Raw genomic sequence first — 17,659 nt, 5'->3', positions numbered from 1 at the left:
AAGGATATTATGATCTACTGTATCAAAAGCGGCGCTCAGATCCAGTAAAACCAAAACTGCATTATCACCAGAATCAACCGACAGTAACAAATCATTCAACACTTTTAACAAAGCTGTTTCAGTGCTGTGGTGGATAGTAAAACCTGATTGAAAAGATTCAAGTATATGTTTGGAATGTAAGAAAGGATGTAACTGTGACAGAACAACTCTTTCCAGAACTTTTGAAAGAAATGGGAGTTTTGAAATAGGATGATAGTTATTCAAGCAATTAATATCGGCATTGGGTTTTATAAGCAATGGCTGCATGCTTCAAAAACGCAGGGACAGTGCCCAAAACTAAACAAGAGTTTATAATTATTGAATACTAGGACCAATTGTATCAAAAGCCCCTTTAAGAAGGTCAGAGGGAAGAGCATCATAAGGCGAAGTTGAAGATTTCGTCTGCATCACCAAGTCCCTTAACTCAGAGAGAGACACCGGCTGAAAACTACACAAGGTGGCTGTAGAAACTGAACAGTCAACCAAGAAACTAGAACAAAGAGGATCAATTGAGGGTCGAATACCAGCAATCTTTTCAATAAAAAATCTCAAAAATCTCTCACAAATATCTGGTGATTGTTCTACTTCATACGAGCAGCGGGGATTAATTATTGAGTTTATAGTGCTAAATAAAATTTTAGGGGTATGAGAGTATTTATTAATAATATCAGAAAAGTATTTAGCTCTAGCTATTTTTGCTGCTTTCTGAAAGTTCACAAGGGATTCTCTGAAAATTCAGAGACAGTAAGATGATCTTTTTTCCAACACCGCTCTGCTTTCCGACAGATCTGTCTAAGCGAACGAGTGGAATCATCCAGCCATGGTTGCAATTTAAATTTTGGATTTTTGTATTTCAGAGGAGCTATGGAATCTACACTGCGTTCCACATTATTATGCAAATTGTGTTTAAAGGTCATAAAGGTCATTTTTTTGTCGGTCAGTTTAAACACATGGATGGGAATGTGTGTCAGGGCTCTTCCAATCACTCCAATCAATCTCAGACACCTGTGCCAATTAGTTTGCAGGTGAGTCCAATTAAACGGAAAACTACTTAAGAATGGATGTTCCACATTATTAAGCAGACCACCATTTTCCAGCAATATGGGGAAGAAGAAGGATCTCTCTGCTGCCAAAAAGCAAGAAATTGTTCAATGCCTAGGAGAAGGTATGACAACTTTAGATATTTCAAAACAACTTCACCGTGATCAGCGTACAATAAAGAGATTTGTAGCCGATTCAGAACACACACGGGTTCGAGCAGATAAAGGCACAATGAGGAAGATTTCTGCCAGACCAATGTGTCAGGTTAAGAGAGCAGCTGCTAAAATGCCACTGCAAAGCAGCAAACAGGTATTCGAAGCTGCTGGTGTCTCTGGAGTGCCAAGAACATCAAGGTGTAGGATCCTCAAGAGGGTTGCAGTTATGCATAAACCTGTCATTCAGCCACCCTTAACCAAAGCTCAGAAGCAGAAACGCCTGCAGTGGGCCTACACGTACATGAAGACTAATTTCCAAACAGTGTTGCTCACTGATGAGTGCCGTGCAACCCTGGACGGTCCAGATGGATGGAGTCGTGGATGGTTGGTGAACGGCCACCATGTCCCGACAAGGCTGCGACGTCAGCAAGGAGGTGGTGGCGTCATGTTTTGGGCTGGAATCATGGGGAGAGAGCTGGTCGGCCCCTTCAAGGTCCCTGAAGGTGTAAAAATGACCTCTGTGAAATATGTGGAGTTTCTGACTGACCACTTTCTTCCGTGGTACAAAAAAAAGAACCGTGCCTTTCGTAGCAAGATCATCTTTATGCATGACAATGCACCATCCCATGCTGCAAGGAATACCTGTGCATCATTGACTGCTATGGGCATAAAACAAGAAAACCTCATGGTGTGGCCCCCATCCTCCCCTGATCTCAACCCTATTGAGAACCTTTGGAGCATCATGAAGCAAAAGATCTATGAGGGTGGGAGGCAATTCACATCAAAACAGCATCTCTGGTAGGCTATTCTGACATCCTGCAAAGAAATTCCTGCAGAAACCATCCAAACACTGACAACTTCCATGGATGCAAGAATTGTGAAACTCCTATCCAATAAGGGGTCCTATGTCAAAATGTAATTTGGCCTGTTAAGATATTTTTGATTGAAAGAGCTTTTGATTTCAGCAAATATAACCTGCAAATGCTTGCAGTTTAACTAATGACCATTTTCAGTTGTTTACAACAGTAGAATGTTTTGAAACTCTATTGTGCGTAATAATGTGGAACAGTGTATTTTAAGATTTTGATTTTTTAAAAAAAAAACGTTATGATTTGGTTCGTTCGAAAACAGTCGAGTTATACTCTAATGCTTGATGACTTGAAAATTATGAGAACTATCATTTTTATAGATTATTTAGGAAAAAGAGAGAAAAATTACATTTGCATAATAATGTGAAACGCAGTGTAAACAGGAAGAATTAAAGAGAGAAAATAGATCGTCAGGACTTGAAGAATGTTCCGCAGCAACTGAGATTGCAGTAGACACTTCATTACTATGAAACATACCTGAAAACTGATTTGCAGTGAGAGAATGTATGCAACGTGAATAGAAACCTGTAGTTTTTGTAGTACCCCGAAGGCTAGATAGGGTGACATTAAATACAATAGGCTTATGATCTGAAAAGCAAGCATCTCCAATGATTATGTTATCAACTGAAAACCCATAAGACATGATAAGGTCCAGAGTGTGGCCAAGTACGTGTAGCATTTTCTATATGCTGAGTAAAACCAAAAGAATCCAACACATGGATAAACTCAGCAACCATGGGCTTTCCAGGACAGCAGACGTGAATATTAAAATCACCTAAAATTAACAAACGATCATATGATGTGATAACATGAGAAACTAATTCAGAAAACTCCTTTATAAAATCCTTATCTGGCTTTGGGGGCCTGTAAACCAAAACACATAATAACGGAGTGGTAGCAGATTCTATCAGAACACACTTAGATTCAAAAGTAGAAAAGTTCCCAACAGAGATAGTCCGAGATTTAAACCAGTTCCTAAAAACCATAGCCACTCCACCTCCTTTCCCAACACATCTTGGAGTGCTGATAAAACAACAGTTTAAAGGACAGAGCTCGCTAAAGACAGACGACTCACCCGCTCCAGCCCAGGTCTCAGTTAAAAATAAAAAATCCAGTTCGTGACTAGTAAAAAAGTCATTCAAAATAAAAGTCTTATTAGACACAGATCTAGCATTAACCAGGGCCATCATGGATCAGTGTCATGTGACAAGCTCACTATAGGCTGAAATGAGGAAGCAGGAGACAGGCTTAGCACAACCCAGAGGCTCTTTATTCGCAACCTTTTTTTCCCCGCTCTCAGCAGTCACGTCTTGTTCCCCACACCTATACACACACACCCGCAAGCACACTGCTCTGGGCTGGTTCATGCACTCTCTCTCTCCAGGCACTCGTCTCTCTCTCACTCTCTTATCCTCGCCTCCGCTCACTGCAACACAGAATGCTTGTTAGTTAAATTTCCCGCAGGTGCGCACTCCTTACCCCTTTCTCCGACCCCGCCCTCCATTCATAAATCGGCGCTCGACCATGCCGCCGCTTCCACATACCCCCACCACCCGACTCAGGCCGGGGAGCCATCCGGCCCTACACCGAACCCCCCCCCCCCCCCCCCCCACCCCCGACCGAGAGAGGAAGTCCGCCACAGCCATCTGTGCCCCTGGCCTATGGACCACCTCGAACTTGAACGGCTGAAGCACTGGATACCAACGAGTGATCCGCGCGTTGGCATCCTTCATGCGGGGAAGCCACTGGAGCAGAGCGTGGTCCGAACAGAGGGTGAAGGCCCGTCCCAACAGATAGTATCGGAGTGTGAGGACCGAGCACTTGATGGCCAGACACTCCTTCTCTATCGTGCTGTACTTCGTCTCTTGCGCTGAGAGCTTGCGGTTGATGTACAGCACCAGGCGCTCCTCCCCCTCCACCACCTGGGACAACACGGCCCCCAACCCTCTGTCCAATGCATCTGTCTGCAAAATAAAAGGGAGAGAGAAGTCAGGAGAATGCAACAGTGATCCACCCCACAGTACAGCTTTTACCTGAGCGAAAGCCTGCTGACACGGCTCCGTCCACTGGACCGGATCTGGTGCTCCCCTTTTAGTGAGATCAGTCAGCGAGCTGGTGACGTCCATATAGTTAGGCACAAACCTCCGATAATATCCAGCCAGCCCCAGAAACCTCCTTTTTGGTCTTGGGTCTCGGGCAGGCCGCAATCGCTCAATTTGGGGACACACCTGCCCATGACTCAAGTGGAAGCCCAGATATCGTACTTCCACCCGTACAATCGCACACTTCTTTGGGTTCTCCGTGAGTCCCGCCCAACTCAGTGATCTCAGGACAGCCCTCAGGTGCTGCATATGCCGCTGCCAATCATTACTATAGATAATAATGTCATCCAAATAAGCAGCGGCATTAGCAGTGTGCGGGCGAAGGATTCTGTCCATGAGTCGCTGGAACGTCGCGGGGTGCCCTAACAACCCAAAAGGAAGGGTCACGAATTGGTGTAACCCAAACGGAGTGGAAAAGGCTGTTTTTTCGCGAGATATTGGAGTCAAGGGGATCTGCGTGGGGATCTATGTGGTGCTCTATGAGATCAGTGTGACCGGGGAGAGGCGAGAACACGTCGGAAAACTCCAGTTTTGCAGTTTTGCCATGTCCGTGATTTGGGACAGAGAGAGGTGGTCCCCATAAGGGACAGGGGTGGATTGAGCGGCAGTTTTTAGAGTTACTTCTGGTCCTAGCTCCTCTCTCTCCAGAACCACCGTCGCCAAGGAGTTTTGCTCTCAGATCCAGAACGTATTGAATTTCGTTTTTACTGCCGGAAGGTCCCTCCTCCCAGTTTTCACGAATGACGTCAAGCACACCGCGGGGCCTCCACCCATACAACAATTCAAAATGGGGAAAACCCCGTGGAGACTTGCGGGACCTCTCGTACCGCAAACAACAGGGGCTCTAGTCACTTATCCCAATTCCGCGCATCGTTGTGAACGAACTTACGAATCATGTTTTTCAATGTTTGATTGAATCGTTCCACCAGCCCATCTGTCTGCGGATGATTAACGCTGGTGCGAATTGATTAACAACTCAAAGCTCGCGTAGTGTTCGTGACATAAATGACGTGCCCCGATCGGTCAGGATCTCTTTCAAGATCCCAACTCGGGAGATAACACGGAAGAGTGCCTCCGCAACATTACGTTGTGCAGGGCCACTGCTTCCAGGTATCGCGTTGCATAGTCCACTAGAACCAATACAAAGCGATGCCCTCGTGCCATCCGCTCCAATGGCCCGATGAGGTCCATGCCAATTCTTTCAAAGGGGACCTCGATTAATGGGAGGGGGCACAAAGGCGCTTTTGGGGTGGCCAGAGGATTCACCAGCTGACATTCGCAACATGCCGCGCACCACCTGCGAACATTGCCGTGAATACCCAGCCAGGAGCGGGCCAGGAGACGGGCCAGTGCCAGTGAAGAGGAAGGGGGAGCGAAAGCACGGGTTCGGGGAACGGGTTTCAGGGGATTTGGCCCCTGTTTTCGTGGAGCAGGCTAAGGGGAAGGGCAAGGAGGAGGGGGAGAGACATGAGAGGGAGAGAGAGAGCGAAGGAGAAGAGGGCAGCTCGCCTGCCCCCGGATACTCTGCCATGTGGTCCTCTGCCAGCTGGACGGCCTCTTCCAGCGATGCCGGTTGGTGACACTGGACCCACTCCGCCATCCCCTCCGGAAGTCAGGCGACGAACTGCTCAGCTTATGGCCCTCATTCACGGCCCTCAGCCAATAGCCATCTCCGGCAGGTGTCCCGGAGCTTCTGGGCGAACGCAAACGGGCGGCTGAGCTCACAGAAGGTCAGCATTCGGAAGCTCTGACTATGCTGTTCTGGGGTGCGGCCGACCCGTTGCAAAACCACCCATTTCACATCTGGATAGATCATATTGATCTGGTAACTGTTAGTGTAAAGAATTTAGGTTCATAGCCAGTGCTAAGGGAGGAATTGATTATCGATTATTGATAAATCTCTGATAAAATCTATCTTTAAGTTACATTGTGTGCAGCAGTGAAAGACCTTGGTGTGATCACTGACTCCAGTCTCTTGTTTGAAGCTCATGTAGATAGGTCTATACTAAGCCTTATATAGTAAGTCTTACTAGAATAAACTTTTTTCGTCTCAGAAATATTGTTAAGACATATAATGTCACTATAAGATGCTGAAAAACTAGTTCATGCATTTGTTACCTCTAGGTTGTACTATGGTAATGCCTTGCTGTCTGGGTGTTCCAGTAGTCGAATAAACAAGCTCCCGTCAGCCCAGAATGCAGCAACCAGAGTCCTTACTAGAACCAGAATATTTGACCAGATTGCCCCATCTTATCCACACTGCATTGGCTCCCAGTAAAATTTCACACTGACTATAAAATACTACTAATGACCTATAATGCAATGAATGGTCTTGCACTACAGTACCTGAGCAAAATGTTGGTCATTTATGATCCACTAAAACCTGCTTTGATCAAAAGCTGCAGTCTCTTTGTTAGTACCTAGAATATCGAAGACTACAGCAAGGGGCAGATATTTTTTTTTTACAAAGGCCCACAGTTATGGAATAGCCTTCCAAATTAACGTTCCAGACTCAGACACAGTCTCAATCATTTAGCCTAGGCTTGTGCAGCAGCGGGTCTTCACAGGCCCGATACCAGGTGATATAAAGAGTGTGTAACTGCAACAAAGTGAAGGCATTACTCACAAGGGTGTTACAGTGTAAAGTGATGGTTTATTTACAGTGCTCAAGAGATGAAACAAATCCAGTGGAAACGTAAGGCCATATACAAATACTTAGAAAAATAATCAAAGAAAAACTGTTTGTAGAAGAATAATAATAATATATATATATATATATATATATATATATATATATATATATATATATAGACACATTTAACAGGTATTCGCCAGAAAGCACAGGCAAGCACAGGTTTTTCAAGATGGTTATTCATGTAGGCGCTAATGTTTATGCCTTCCTCAGTCAGAGATTACTAAGGATGAGATTGTAGAGGTAAGTACATTGATGAAGGTGATGTCCAATGCCATAACATGCTCTGGTCCCATCCAAATGTGATGTGGCAATATAGCTTACAGCAGGTTACAGCAACTGAACTGCTGGATGCTAAGTAGTGCTCCAAAAACAATGAAAGCAATGGGTTTTTATATATATAATTGGGCTACTTTTGAGGGCAAACCTGGACTTTTAGGGCAGGATGGTATCCATCCCACTCAGGAAGGTGCTGCTACCATATCCTGTAATATGTGTAACTGCATAAAATATGTTCTACTACATATAAATTGGTTTAGATATAAGGGGCCAGTTGCATCAACAGATGTTGATTAACAGAGATATAACTTCTAAATAGGTTAGCTAAGGTTTAATGCTTTTTACATTATGTCCCTGATTGGGCTCTGTCATTTTTATATCCATAAACCATCTTTTGTGTCATGAGCTCTTTGGTTGTCCCCCTAGTGATGGATGACAAAAGCATTTTACATGTGTGCAAGTAAAAGTACAGCAATTTGTTTTTCCAATTATTTCTGAGAAGAATACAAAATGTTTAGTGTTAATTTTTCCATTACCATTTGTGGCAATATTTCATTTGTCACTATCTACACTTGAGGACACCAGTACACCTCCCTAGACATGTCCTTGATAGAGTGTAGATGTTTTTATATAGCTGCTTTTGCTATGTTCCTGGAAAATAATCAGTGTCATAAGCCACTTATGATAGCAGGCCGGCGTATACCATGGCCACATGACTGCACTCTCCTTGCCAAACTGGGGCTGTGGTGCTTAAAGGACAGCACTTCTTTAGCCCACTGCTAAAGACAGCCTGGAAGCACATGGCCGCAAGGCAGAGATCAGCGATGAGCCATGTCTGGAAGTAGATGATTGCTTCAGCTTCTCCCTCTCTCCCCATCATGCCATGAAGATAAAAGGAGAGCATTTGCATAGAGAGGTGAGTAGTTTCTGGCATTATACTGACAGAGTTTCTCCTGTCTGTTTTCCTAATAGAGACCGATGATGATGAGCCGTATTCCCTACCAACTCTCTGAGCCAATGTTGACACTGCTAGCCCCATTCCAAAAAGAGTTCAACGTCCCAGGCTCCTCTGCCTCAACCACATCCTGACACCACTGCGTCACCATACAGCAACTCCAATGCCTCCACCCTAGCTTCTCATGTCCATTCTCATGTCCCTTACACCACCACAATGTTTCTCACCTCCCTCCGCTCTTTTCCCGCCTCACCTTTAATAAAGGAGTTTGAACTGTGTAACTTGCCTCAGACCCTAAATGCTTCTGAAGTGAAGGAACCATGAATCCCAGGCTGCAACACCTGCTAGAAACAAGTCTGCACCAGTAGGAGATCATTCAAAAGCTATCCTGAGGGTTGAGGATTGAGTTTATTGCCAGAGCGGGTATGGATAAATTTTTGAGGGCTCCTGAACACAGTAACCTTAGCCTGTCCATCATTGTTCCCAGGGCCATACAGATATGCTGAAGCTTATCAGTCTCCCCAGCTTATTGATCTAGTCCCTGACTTACCTGTGCCTTAACTCATAATGAGAGACTGGCCTGGGTTCCCCAATTCCCAACCCCATGGCCATAAACTACTGAAGTTATGGAAGAAGCCTGAGCATCTATGACCACCGTATTTGCCCCGAAGGGGAGGAAGACTGTGTGAGTTAGGAGGTTGAGGGTGAGTCCACAAATATAACTAATCTTCTCCTATCTGCATACCACCAGGAATCCAGAGAGGTCAAGGTCAAGGTCAAGTTTATTTATATAGCACCTTAAAAGCAACGAGTGCTGACCAAGGTGCTGCACAGCCAAAACATCAAAAATATCAACTAACAAAAGCATTAAAACATAAAATTTAAAATCATTAAATTATACAATAAGTAATGCAAGACATCACCAAACAAAAAAAAAACAAACAGAAACAAAACAAAAAATGTTTTCAAGCAAAAGCCTGAGAAAAAAGATATGTTTTAAGAGATGATTTAAAAGAAGATAATGTAGAGGATGATCTGATGGATAAACGCAAAGAGTTCCAGAGCGTAGGACCCAGAACTGCAAAGGCCCTGTTCCCTTTAGATTTTAAACGAGATTTTGGGACAATCAATAACTTCTGAGAAGATGATCTAAGTGTTCTCACAGGAGAATAGAAATGGAGAAGATCTGAAATGTAAATAGGGGCAAGACCATGAAGAGAGGGCAACTTTATTTGAGCAAAAAGAGGATGACAGGCTGAAATACTGTTGGAGACATGTGCTACAAGTGGTGCAGATGCTACAAGCTACCCACCTGGCAGAGGCCCTGCCCGATTTATACAGTCTGGTCCATAACTATTTGGACAGTGACACAATTTTCGTAATTTTGCCACTGGATTTGAAATGTAGCAATCAAGTTTTAACTAAAATATTGCATTAACTGTTTAGGAATCACAGACTTTTTTTACAAAGTCAATACATTTTCACAGGCTCAAAGGTAATTGGACAAACTAACAGTCATAAATATTAGGATTATTTTTAATGACTGCTTGAAGTCTGGAACCCATGAACATCACCAAATGCTGAGTTTCCTCCCTTGAGATACTTTGCCAGGCCCTTGAATTAAAGCTGAAAGTCTACATTTTAATCATATCTTGATTGCTTCATTTCAAATCCATTGTGGTGGTGTACAGAGGCAAAATTACGAAAATTGTGTCACTGTCCAAAGTCTTATGGACCTGTCTGTATTTCTAAATAAAGGGGAGTCTTTTACACACTGGAAAAACTCAGTTACAGCTTCCACTTGACTGTCAAGTGCCAGTACCTACTCCAAAAAGCCAGCTCCGGCACCTCTCATCCCCCTCCCATCATCGGAGTTCCATTTGAAAGGATTAGGAGGGATCTCTCTGGGCAGTCTGGTGTCGTGATTACACCCAGGTAATTGTCAATAGTCAAGCACCAAGGTACGCGCTTTGTCTCTAAACTAATGTCTGTCGCCTGATGCAAGTAACCAAAATGGTAAGTGATGGCATTATTGAGGAATCTTCCTGCCCCATTGTTGTGAATTCCTAATCAGGTGTCAGAATTCCCTCGGTTCTCCCCTTGGAGCACCACAAGGCCCCCATGATGTTCAAGCAGCTCACGGACATTGTTCTGTGCCCCCATCGGCAGTTCAAAGGCACCTACCAGGATGATGGCATAATGGTCATTCTAATAGCTTTAACAGTAATGATAACTAACACTGTTTTCCACAGTTTTAATCAGTTTAAGTAATTAGTCTAATAAGTAATCTCATAGTTGCAGTGCTTAATAAACATTTTATTCATGATTAATTATTATATCCATGACCTTAATTATTTTCTTTGTGACCCTTTTTCTAAGTCTCCTAAAACATGACTTTCCTAAACTTTTTGTCTAAACAAACCTTGTTTCAACTGTTGTAGGAAAAGGCTGCCAAATATATGTATGCCATATTTTATTTGCCATATATGTAATTATATTCTTTTATCAAACTGATACAAAGTATGTACCCTAAAAGGGATATTAGGCTACTTTGTCAGTTTGGGCCAAGACTATTTTTCTGCTGGCACTGACCTTTCTCTTTCCTGCTCCAGAAGGTTGGTGAACTCATCACTTTTTTTCATGTACTCTCTGTGATTCCGCTTCTCATCCTCTAGTCTGTAGAGTGTCTGTTTATGTGCCTGCTCTACTAGCAGCAGCTGTTCCAGCATACGTCTGTATGTCTCTCTCTGCTTCTCCACAAGCTTGTCCAACTAAGAAACATAAGCAAATGTAGACTCACATTAGTTGAGAATATGAAAATAATAATTTGCTGTTAGCTGTTGTTCCTGCATTCATTTCAGCATATACAGTAAAGAAACCTAGCAAAAATATGGACTTGTTGGCTAACATATCTAACATACGTTGTTAGATAAAATACAGGAAACATTTGTTTCTTTTTTATCATGTGTTTGTGTGGTTTTTTTTTATCTTGATACAGTTCTGATTTCACATCAAAAAGACATTCATGTTCTACAAAGGAATCCATGCTTCTTCAAAATTCAAATAGCTTTCCAAGTAGCTAATTTCCTTTCCTTTTTCCCATTTGTTTTCTATTGCTATTTTTTGTGGTCAAAAATGAAAGTGTCTGTGCTACTATGGGTGTAGTGCAACAGGGACTGTGTCATTTAAAATGAATTGTAACGCAATACTGTCTGGCCATGACTCCCACTTAGGACAGATGCGACATCAAAACTGTATTTTCATGGCTTTGTGTCAGTAGAGTAGGTGGATAAGGCTCTTGGGCATGGGAGAATTCATAACATAGAGAATATGTTTTTGCACGTGCACCATGAACACGGAAAGAGTAACCTCTTAAATTCTACAGTGGATGAAGATGTTTTGCTTCACCTCTGCAATAGGCTTCTCATAGATGTCTTCCTGCCAGCCATGACCTTTGCCCTGTATGGTGTCTCTCTGCAGGGCCTGAAGGACTTTGGAAGGAGTCACAAATCCATATTGGGCCTCCAGTAATGCCAGCTCTATCTTCTCTGCCCTCAGCACCGTGATCACCTCATCTCTGGCCTATAATAATAAAGATAATGCACATTTTGTGGGGGGTTTGAACACCTCAAATTATGAATACTGAGGTTCTTTAATATTCCGAGGTTATCTATGATATGACCAGTCATGATATTCCTCGTCTCCTGCCCTTTATGTTGTTCTTCTTTTCCCCCCTTTTTTCAAGCTCTGTCGCTTGTCATGCTCTGTTCTTGAGATTATTGTGAGGTGAAGGAACATGGCTTCCTTTCAAATGTCCTATTTTAATGACATCCTATACCAACCAGACCTGACATGTCCATTGCCTGTGATAAAATAGTCAGATTCTTGGTAGAAATATGAACTCTAATGAGCTCCCATAATACAGTATATTCCATAAAGAAAGGCAGTGCAAGACAGTGGAGTTGCTGTCTGTTACTGTATATGTAATGCATGATTAAATTTCTGTTTCATGCAAGAGATCCTGCTCTATATTCAAAGCTTCAATATTAAAAGGTCATTCTGAAATTAACTTAGTTTCTGCTCATTGCTTGTGTAGCCTGACTCTGTTCTTATCTGTATTTACATGAACTGAGGTTCTTACTTTGATTGCATTCCGTTCATTGATACCTGTAGCTCTCCCTCCAGGATGCTCAACAGGAGAAGGAGATCATCGTGGGAGAGGTCCTTGCTGTTCCCCAATGATGTTTTCTGCTCTGTCAGCTCACTGTTTTTGTTGTGTGCCTGGCTGCAGCAACTGCTCTTGTGCTTTCGCTGTACTGTACTCATGCTGTCTGGGGGTTCCCTGTGATGTGATCGGCTAGAACCTTGAAAGCTGGTTGAGGGCTCATTAGACTTGGATTCTCTTTGCTCTGCCTGAGCCTGCCCCTGAGATGAATTCACCTCTGAAATATTTTCCAGGCTGTTGCTACGGGAACGCATGGCTTCTGGCCTGTCTGGGCAGAGGAAAGAGGATTTGTAAGAGTATGCCTTACATGTATATATTTGTGCATGTGTAACTCTGCAGCTCGTGTGATCACCCACACGAGAAAGAATGATCACATTACCCCAATCCTCTATCACCTTCATTGGCTTCCAGTTTCCTTGCGCATAAACTACAAGATACTAATCCTCACTTATAAAGCTCTCCATAACCTTGGTCCTGCATATTTATCCGACTTACTTCTGCCTTATATTCCTGCCCGTTCCTTACGATCTTCTAGTGAGGGATTGTTAGTCACTCCTAAGTTTCGTCTGGTGACTATGGGAGCTAGATCTTTCAGTGTTGTGGCTCCCAGATTGTGGAATGCTCTTCCCCAAGACATCCGTCAAGCATTCTCCCTTCTCTCCCTTAAAAACCTCTTAAAAACACATTTTTTCTCTGAATATTACTCCTCAGTTCTCAGACTGTAAATTGTACCGTTATATGTTCAGAATGCTAAGTCTGTTGTATTTCATAATGTATCCTATTTTGTATCTTATACAAACCTTTATAAGCTTATATCTGACTTCAGAGCACTGAGAGAGACAAACAGAGCAGAGCAACATCTTCTTCCGATGCTTCTTAGCTTCCCTTATCCATAAAGCCACGAGTGTCTTTAAACTCAAAATATCAATCCATCCATCCATTTTCTGTACCACTTATACTACACATGGGTCTTGGGGAGCCTGGAGCCTATTCCAGGGAACTCAGGGCACAAGGTGGGGGACACCCTAGACGGGGTGCCAACACATCACAGGGCACCATCGCACACAAACTCACACACCCATTCACTCACTACGGACAATTTAGAGATGCCAATCAGTCTACAATGCATGTCTTTGGACTGGGGGAGGAAACTGGAGTACCCGGAGGAAACCCCCAAAGCACAGGGAGAACATGCAAACTCCACACACACAGGGTGGAGGCACCCTGGAGGTGCGAGGCAAACGTGCTGACCACTAAGGGCAACTTCACTATATAAGAATTCAATAAGTATCTCTGATGCTGTTCAACACAGAGCACATGCACACATACAATTTTATTTAAATTTTATAATGAACCTAGTTACAGCTAATAGCTCATTAGGTTTATTTACAGCCCCGACTTCAGTTTTGCAAGCATTCCTGAACTTGTTAAAGAGTATTTAAGCCAAAAAAACCTGCCTATATAGATATAGCAGACTCATAGCCAGCTTCCAGTACTTTTTCCACTTTAATAATGTAATATGTACATGACACATGTTACTTATATCTGACCACACCCCCTGCTTTTCCCCCCTCAAATTCACATGTGATACTACCGTCAACCAGCGATAGTTAGGGGGGATGATAGAATGATGGTATATTACACAGGATCTCACAAGCCTACTGAATGCAAGAGTCCCAAGTACACAGGCCTTGTGCGCTCTTAAGTGAAAACTGTTCTGTGAATGGTGTGCACTCCATCGTATGGATCCCATGCACTGTCAGGTACATAAAAGTACTACTCTTTCCAAAAGGATTGCTAGACTATGGGAAATCTCCATCTCCAGTCTCCATCTCCATCCAGCCATTGCAGCACACTGCAACACTATGGATGGTGTCTCACTGGGGGCTCATAAACATGTTACAAAAAGGTAAGGAGCTCCAAAAGGTAAGGAGAAAAAAGGAGGCCAGCCTCCGATGTCACCATTGTACCAATGTCCCTTAAGACCTTCCGTTATGAGCCCATACAGGAGGCCGGAAATGGGTCTCTCAAAGTTCACCTTTTTGCTAGCCTTCAAGTTGGCAAAAAGATTTGGGGAGCTGCATGCCTTGGTGGTGAATTCACTCTGCATGCATTGGTAGTCAGATCGCTCTAGAGTAATCTTGTGGCTAAACCCAGGGTTTATGTCTAAGGTCATATAACCCACTTTTGTGAACCAATCTATTGAACTCGAAGTGAAGGGGACACTGCTGAGAGTTCCTTGCTATGCCAAATGCACGCCCTACAGTGCTATGTTGACTGGATGTTGGCGATTCATTCATCAGATCAATGCTGTTTTTATGGGAGAAAGACACTGGAAGTGCCCCTGTCTAAGTGGCCATTTCAATGCTTTAGAAATACTGCTAAAAAACTGCTGTAACAGCCATACTAATAAAGCAGGTTTGGCCTGTTTTTCTGTTATTTTTTCAGCTAGGCATGAACCTGTTACCTCATAGTTGCTAATGAAGGCCAAGCAGATTTTCAGGAAAATATTTCCTGAGGCCTTTGAGTACACTCAATAATAGACGAAATGGCACAAGGAAAAATTCAGTATTTCACATTGAAAAATGTCCCTGGGGATCAAATCTGGATTCTAGCTGACTGTATAAAATCTTCGACTAAGGTGCGTTAAACATGTCTAACATTCAGCTTGTTCAGTGTGTTGAGTGCAGGATGTTTAGTCACTCTTCCTCCGTCGTTAGTATTAGCTTTATTTGTGATAAATGCATGTTAGTTAGCTCTCTGACGGAGAAGATTGCAGCATTAGAGGTGCGCATCCAGACTCTAGAGAGGGTTAGTGAGAGTGAGAGCAGCGTAGTTTCTATAGGGAAAAGTCTAGATGCCTTAGGCGGAGTTAGTAATCCCCCAACTCCGGCATTAGAGCCCTCACAGCGGGGCGAATGGGTGACGACTCGACGGCATAATCGCAAAGCCAAAGCTGACGCTAAGGCTTGCCCACGGGAGCACCACTCCTCTCCGCTTCACGTTTCCAACAGGTTTGTTCTCCTCAGTGAAGCACCCGCTGAGAAACCTGAAAGAGCTCTGGTTATAGGTGACTCTATCTTAAGGCACGTGAAATTAGCTAGGCCTTTAGGGGCACCAGCAGCTTTAGTTAGGTGTATACCGGGAGCCAGGGCGCCGAACATAGCAGGTAATCTTAGGGTCTTAGGCAAGCACAGGTTCTTAAAGATAGTTTTTCATGTAGGAGCTAATGATATACGCCTTCGTCAGTCTGAGGTTACTAAGAGTAACTTGGTAGAGGTGTGTAAATTAGCGAAGGCGATGTCCGATGCTGTAGCATGCTCTGGCCCCATCCCAATGCGGCGTGGCGATGTAGCTTACAGCAGGTTATGGTCGCTGAACTGCTGGATGTCCAGGTGGTGCTCCAAAAACAATGTGGGCTTTATAGATAATTGGACTAACTTTGAGGGCAAGGCTGGCCTGTTAGGGCGGGACGGTGTCCATCCCACTCGGGAAGGTGCTGCTCTCATTTCTTGCAGCATAGCACATAGTCTCAGAACAGGCCTAGTTAATCGGTGACAATCCAGGGCCAAGGCCAGGGAGCAGACAAGCAGGCTAAACCGACCGTCTGCTAGCTGCACTGAGTCGTCACTTAGGTTCCACCGTTTTGAGACTGTGTCTGTTCCCCGAGCTAAACAAAATTATAGACATACTCAGACAGTTTTAGTAACTTAATTAACATTAAATTAAACCAAACCGAACGCATAGCCAGCACCGTTGATCTGAAGCTAGGACTGTTGAATATTAGATCTCTTACGTCTAAAGCGCTTATTGTTAATGAAACCATTACTGATCAGGAGTTTGATGTACTGTGTTTAACAGAAACGTGGATTAAACCAAACGAGTTTGTAGCATTAAATGAAGCTAGTCCTCCCGGGTACAGTTACATACATCAGCCCCGTCTAACTGGCAGAGGAGGAGGCGTCGCAGTCATTTATAATGATAATCTAGCCGTCACACAAAAACCTAGTCATAAATTCAACGCATTTGAAGTTCTTTATTCTAACATAACATACGTAGCCACTAAAAATAAGTCTACCCAGGTGATTCCAGTAATTATTATTTACAGACCCCCAGGGCCATATTCTGAATTCCTGTGTGAATTTGCGGATTTCATCTCTAACCTGGTTGTTTCTTTAGACAAGGCATTAATTGTTGGAGACTTTAATATTCATTTTGATAATCCAGATGACCCTCTGAGAACAGCAGTTGTGTCCATTCTAGATTCTGTAGGGGTTAATCAGAATGTAATAGGACCCACCCATAGTGGTGGTCACACTCTTGATTTAATACTAACATTCGGATTAAATATAGAAAATATAGTCTCATGTCCACAGTCTGAAGCTATCTCAGATCATTACCTCATCTCATTTAAAATGTGTATTAATCATAGTATATGCACCTTGCCACGTCACCATGTCAAACGTACGTTCACGTCAACAACTGCACAAAGTTTTATCAGTAATCTCCCAGATTTATCAACCATGATTGGATCACCGTCTGATCCCGAACAACTTGACCAGGCAACTGAATGTTTAGAATCAACGTTCTGCAACTCGCTAGATAAGGTAGCTCCACTAAAAAGAAAAATAATTAGGGAGAAAAAGCTAGCACCCTGGTATAGCGATCACACACCAACTTTAAAACAGACCACTCGAAAACTAGAATGTAAATGGTGTCAAACTAACTTGGTAGTATTTCAAATAGCGTGGAAGGAGAGCCTTTTGGGCTCCACCCTAATTGAAGATAACAGAAATAATCCTAGATTCCTATTTAATACTGTAGCAAAATTAACTAGGAATAAGACCACAATAGAAACACGCACTCAATCATTATATAGCAGCGATGACTTCATGAATTTTTTCAATGGTAAAATTGAAAATATCAGGCTAGAAATTCAGACTATTAATTTAAAACCAGACAGTTCTATAACTAACCCTGTAGATGATAATATTATAATATTAGATAAACAACTACAACACTTTACTCCCCTTGAAGAGACTGAACTAATTTCACTAATTTCATCATCAAAATCAACCTGTATGCTAGATCCTTTACCTACTTGTTTCCTCAAACAGATAATTCCTGAAACAATCAAACCTCTTTTAAAGATAATCAGTTCTTCCCTTAGCATTGGCTATGTACCTAAATCTTTTAAATTAGCAGTTATCAAGCCCCTGATTAAAAAACCTGACCTTGACCCCTGTCAGCTGTCTAACTATAGACCAATATCAAACCTCCCCTTTATTTCCAAGGTCCTAGA

At 43.0% G+C, this 17,659-nt stretch overlaps 1 protein-coding gene across 9 annotated transcripts in view; it reads right to left on the bottom strand.

The window, feature by feature from the left end:
• The window catches only part of filip1l (filamin A interacting protein 1-like), a 109,058-nt gene that overhangs the window by 44,231 nt on the left and 47,168 nt on the right, over positions 1 to 17,659 (bottom strand). For 3 of the 9 annotated variants that reach the window (XM_053229332.1, XM_053229333.1, XM_026947766.3), the window contains 3 exons: positions 12,300 to 12,625; positions 11,541 to 11,714; positions 10,725 to 10,903 (listed from right to left, as the gene is read on the bottom strand). In XM_053229332.1, the coding sequence (XP_053085307.1) occupies positions 10,725 to 10,903; positions 11,541 to 11,714; positions 12,300 to 12,611 (665 nt within the window). In that variant the 5' untranslated portion in view covers positions 12,612 to 12,625. Of the gene's footprint in view, positions 1 to 10,724; positions 10,904 to 11,540; positions 11,715 to 12,273; positions 12,626 to 17,659 lie in introns of those variants that run through there. The other 6 variants (XM_034299665.2, XM_026947768.3, XM_053229335.1 and 3 more) reach the window with 4 other exon arrangements.

This window comes from Pangasianodon hypophthalmus, chromosome 25 (genome assembly GCF_027358585.1).
Source record: "Pangasianodon hypophthalmus isolate fPanHyp1 chromosome 25, fPanHyp1.pri, whole genome shotgun sequence".
Taxonomy (NCBI): Eukaryota; Metazoa; Chordata; class Actinopteri; order Siluriformes; family Pangasiidae; genus Pangasianodon; species Pangasianodon hypophthalmus.
This window is presented reverse-complemented; position numbering and strand designations above follow the sequence as displayed.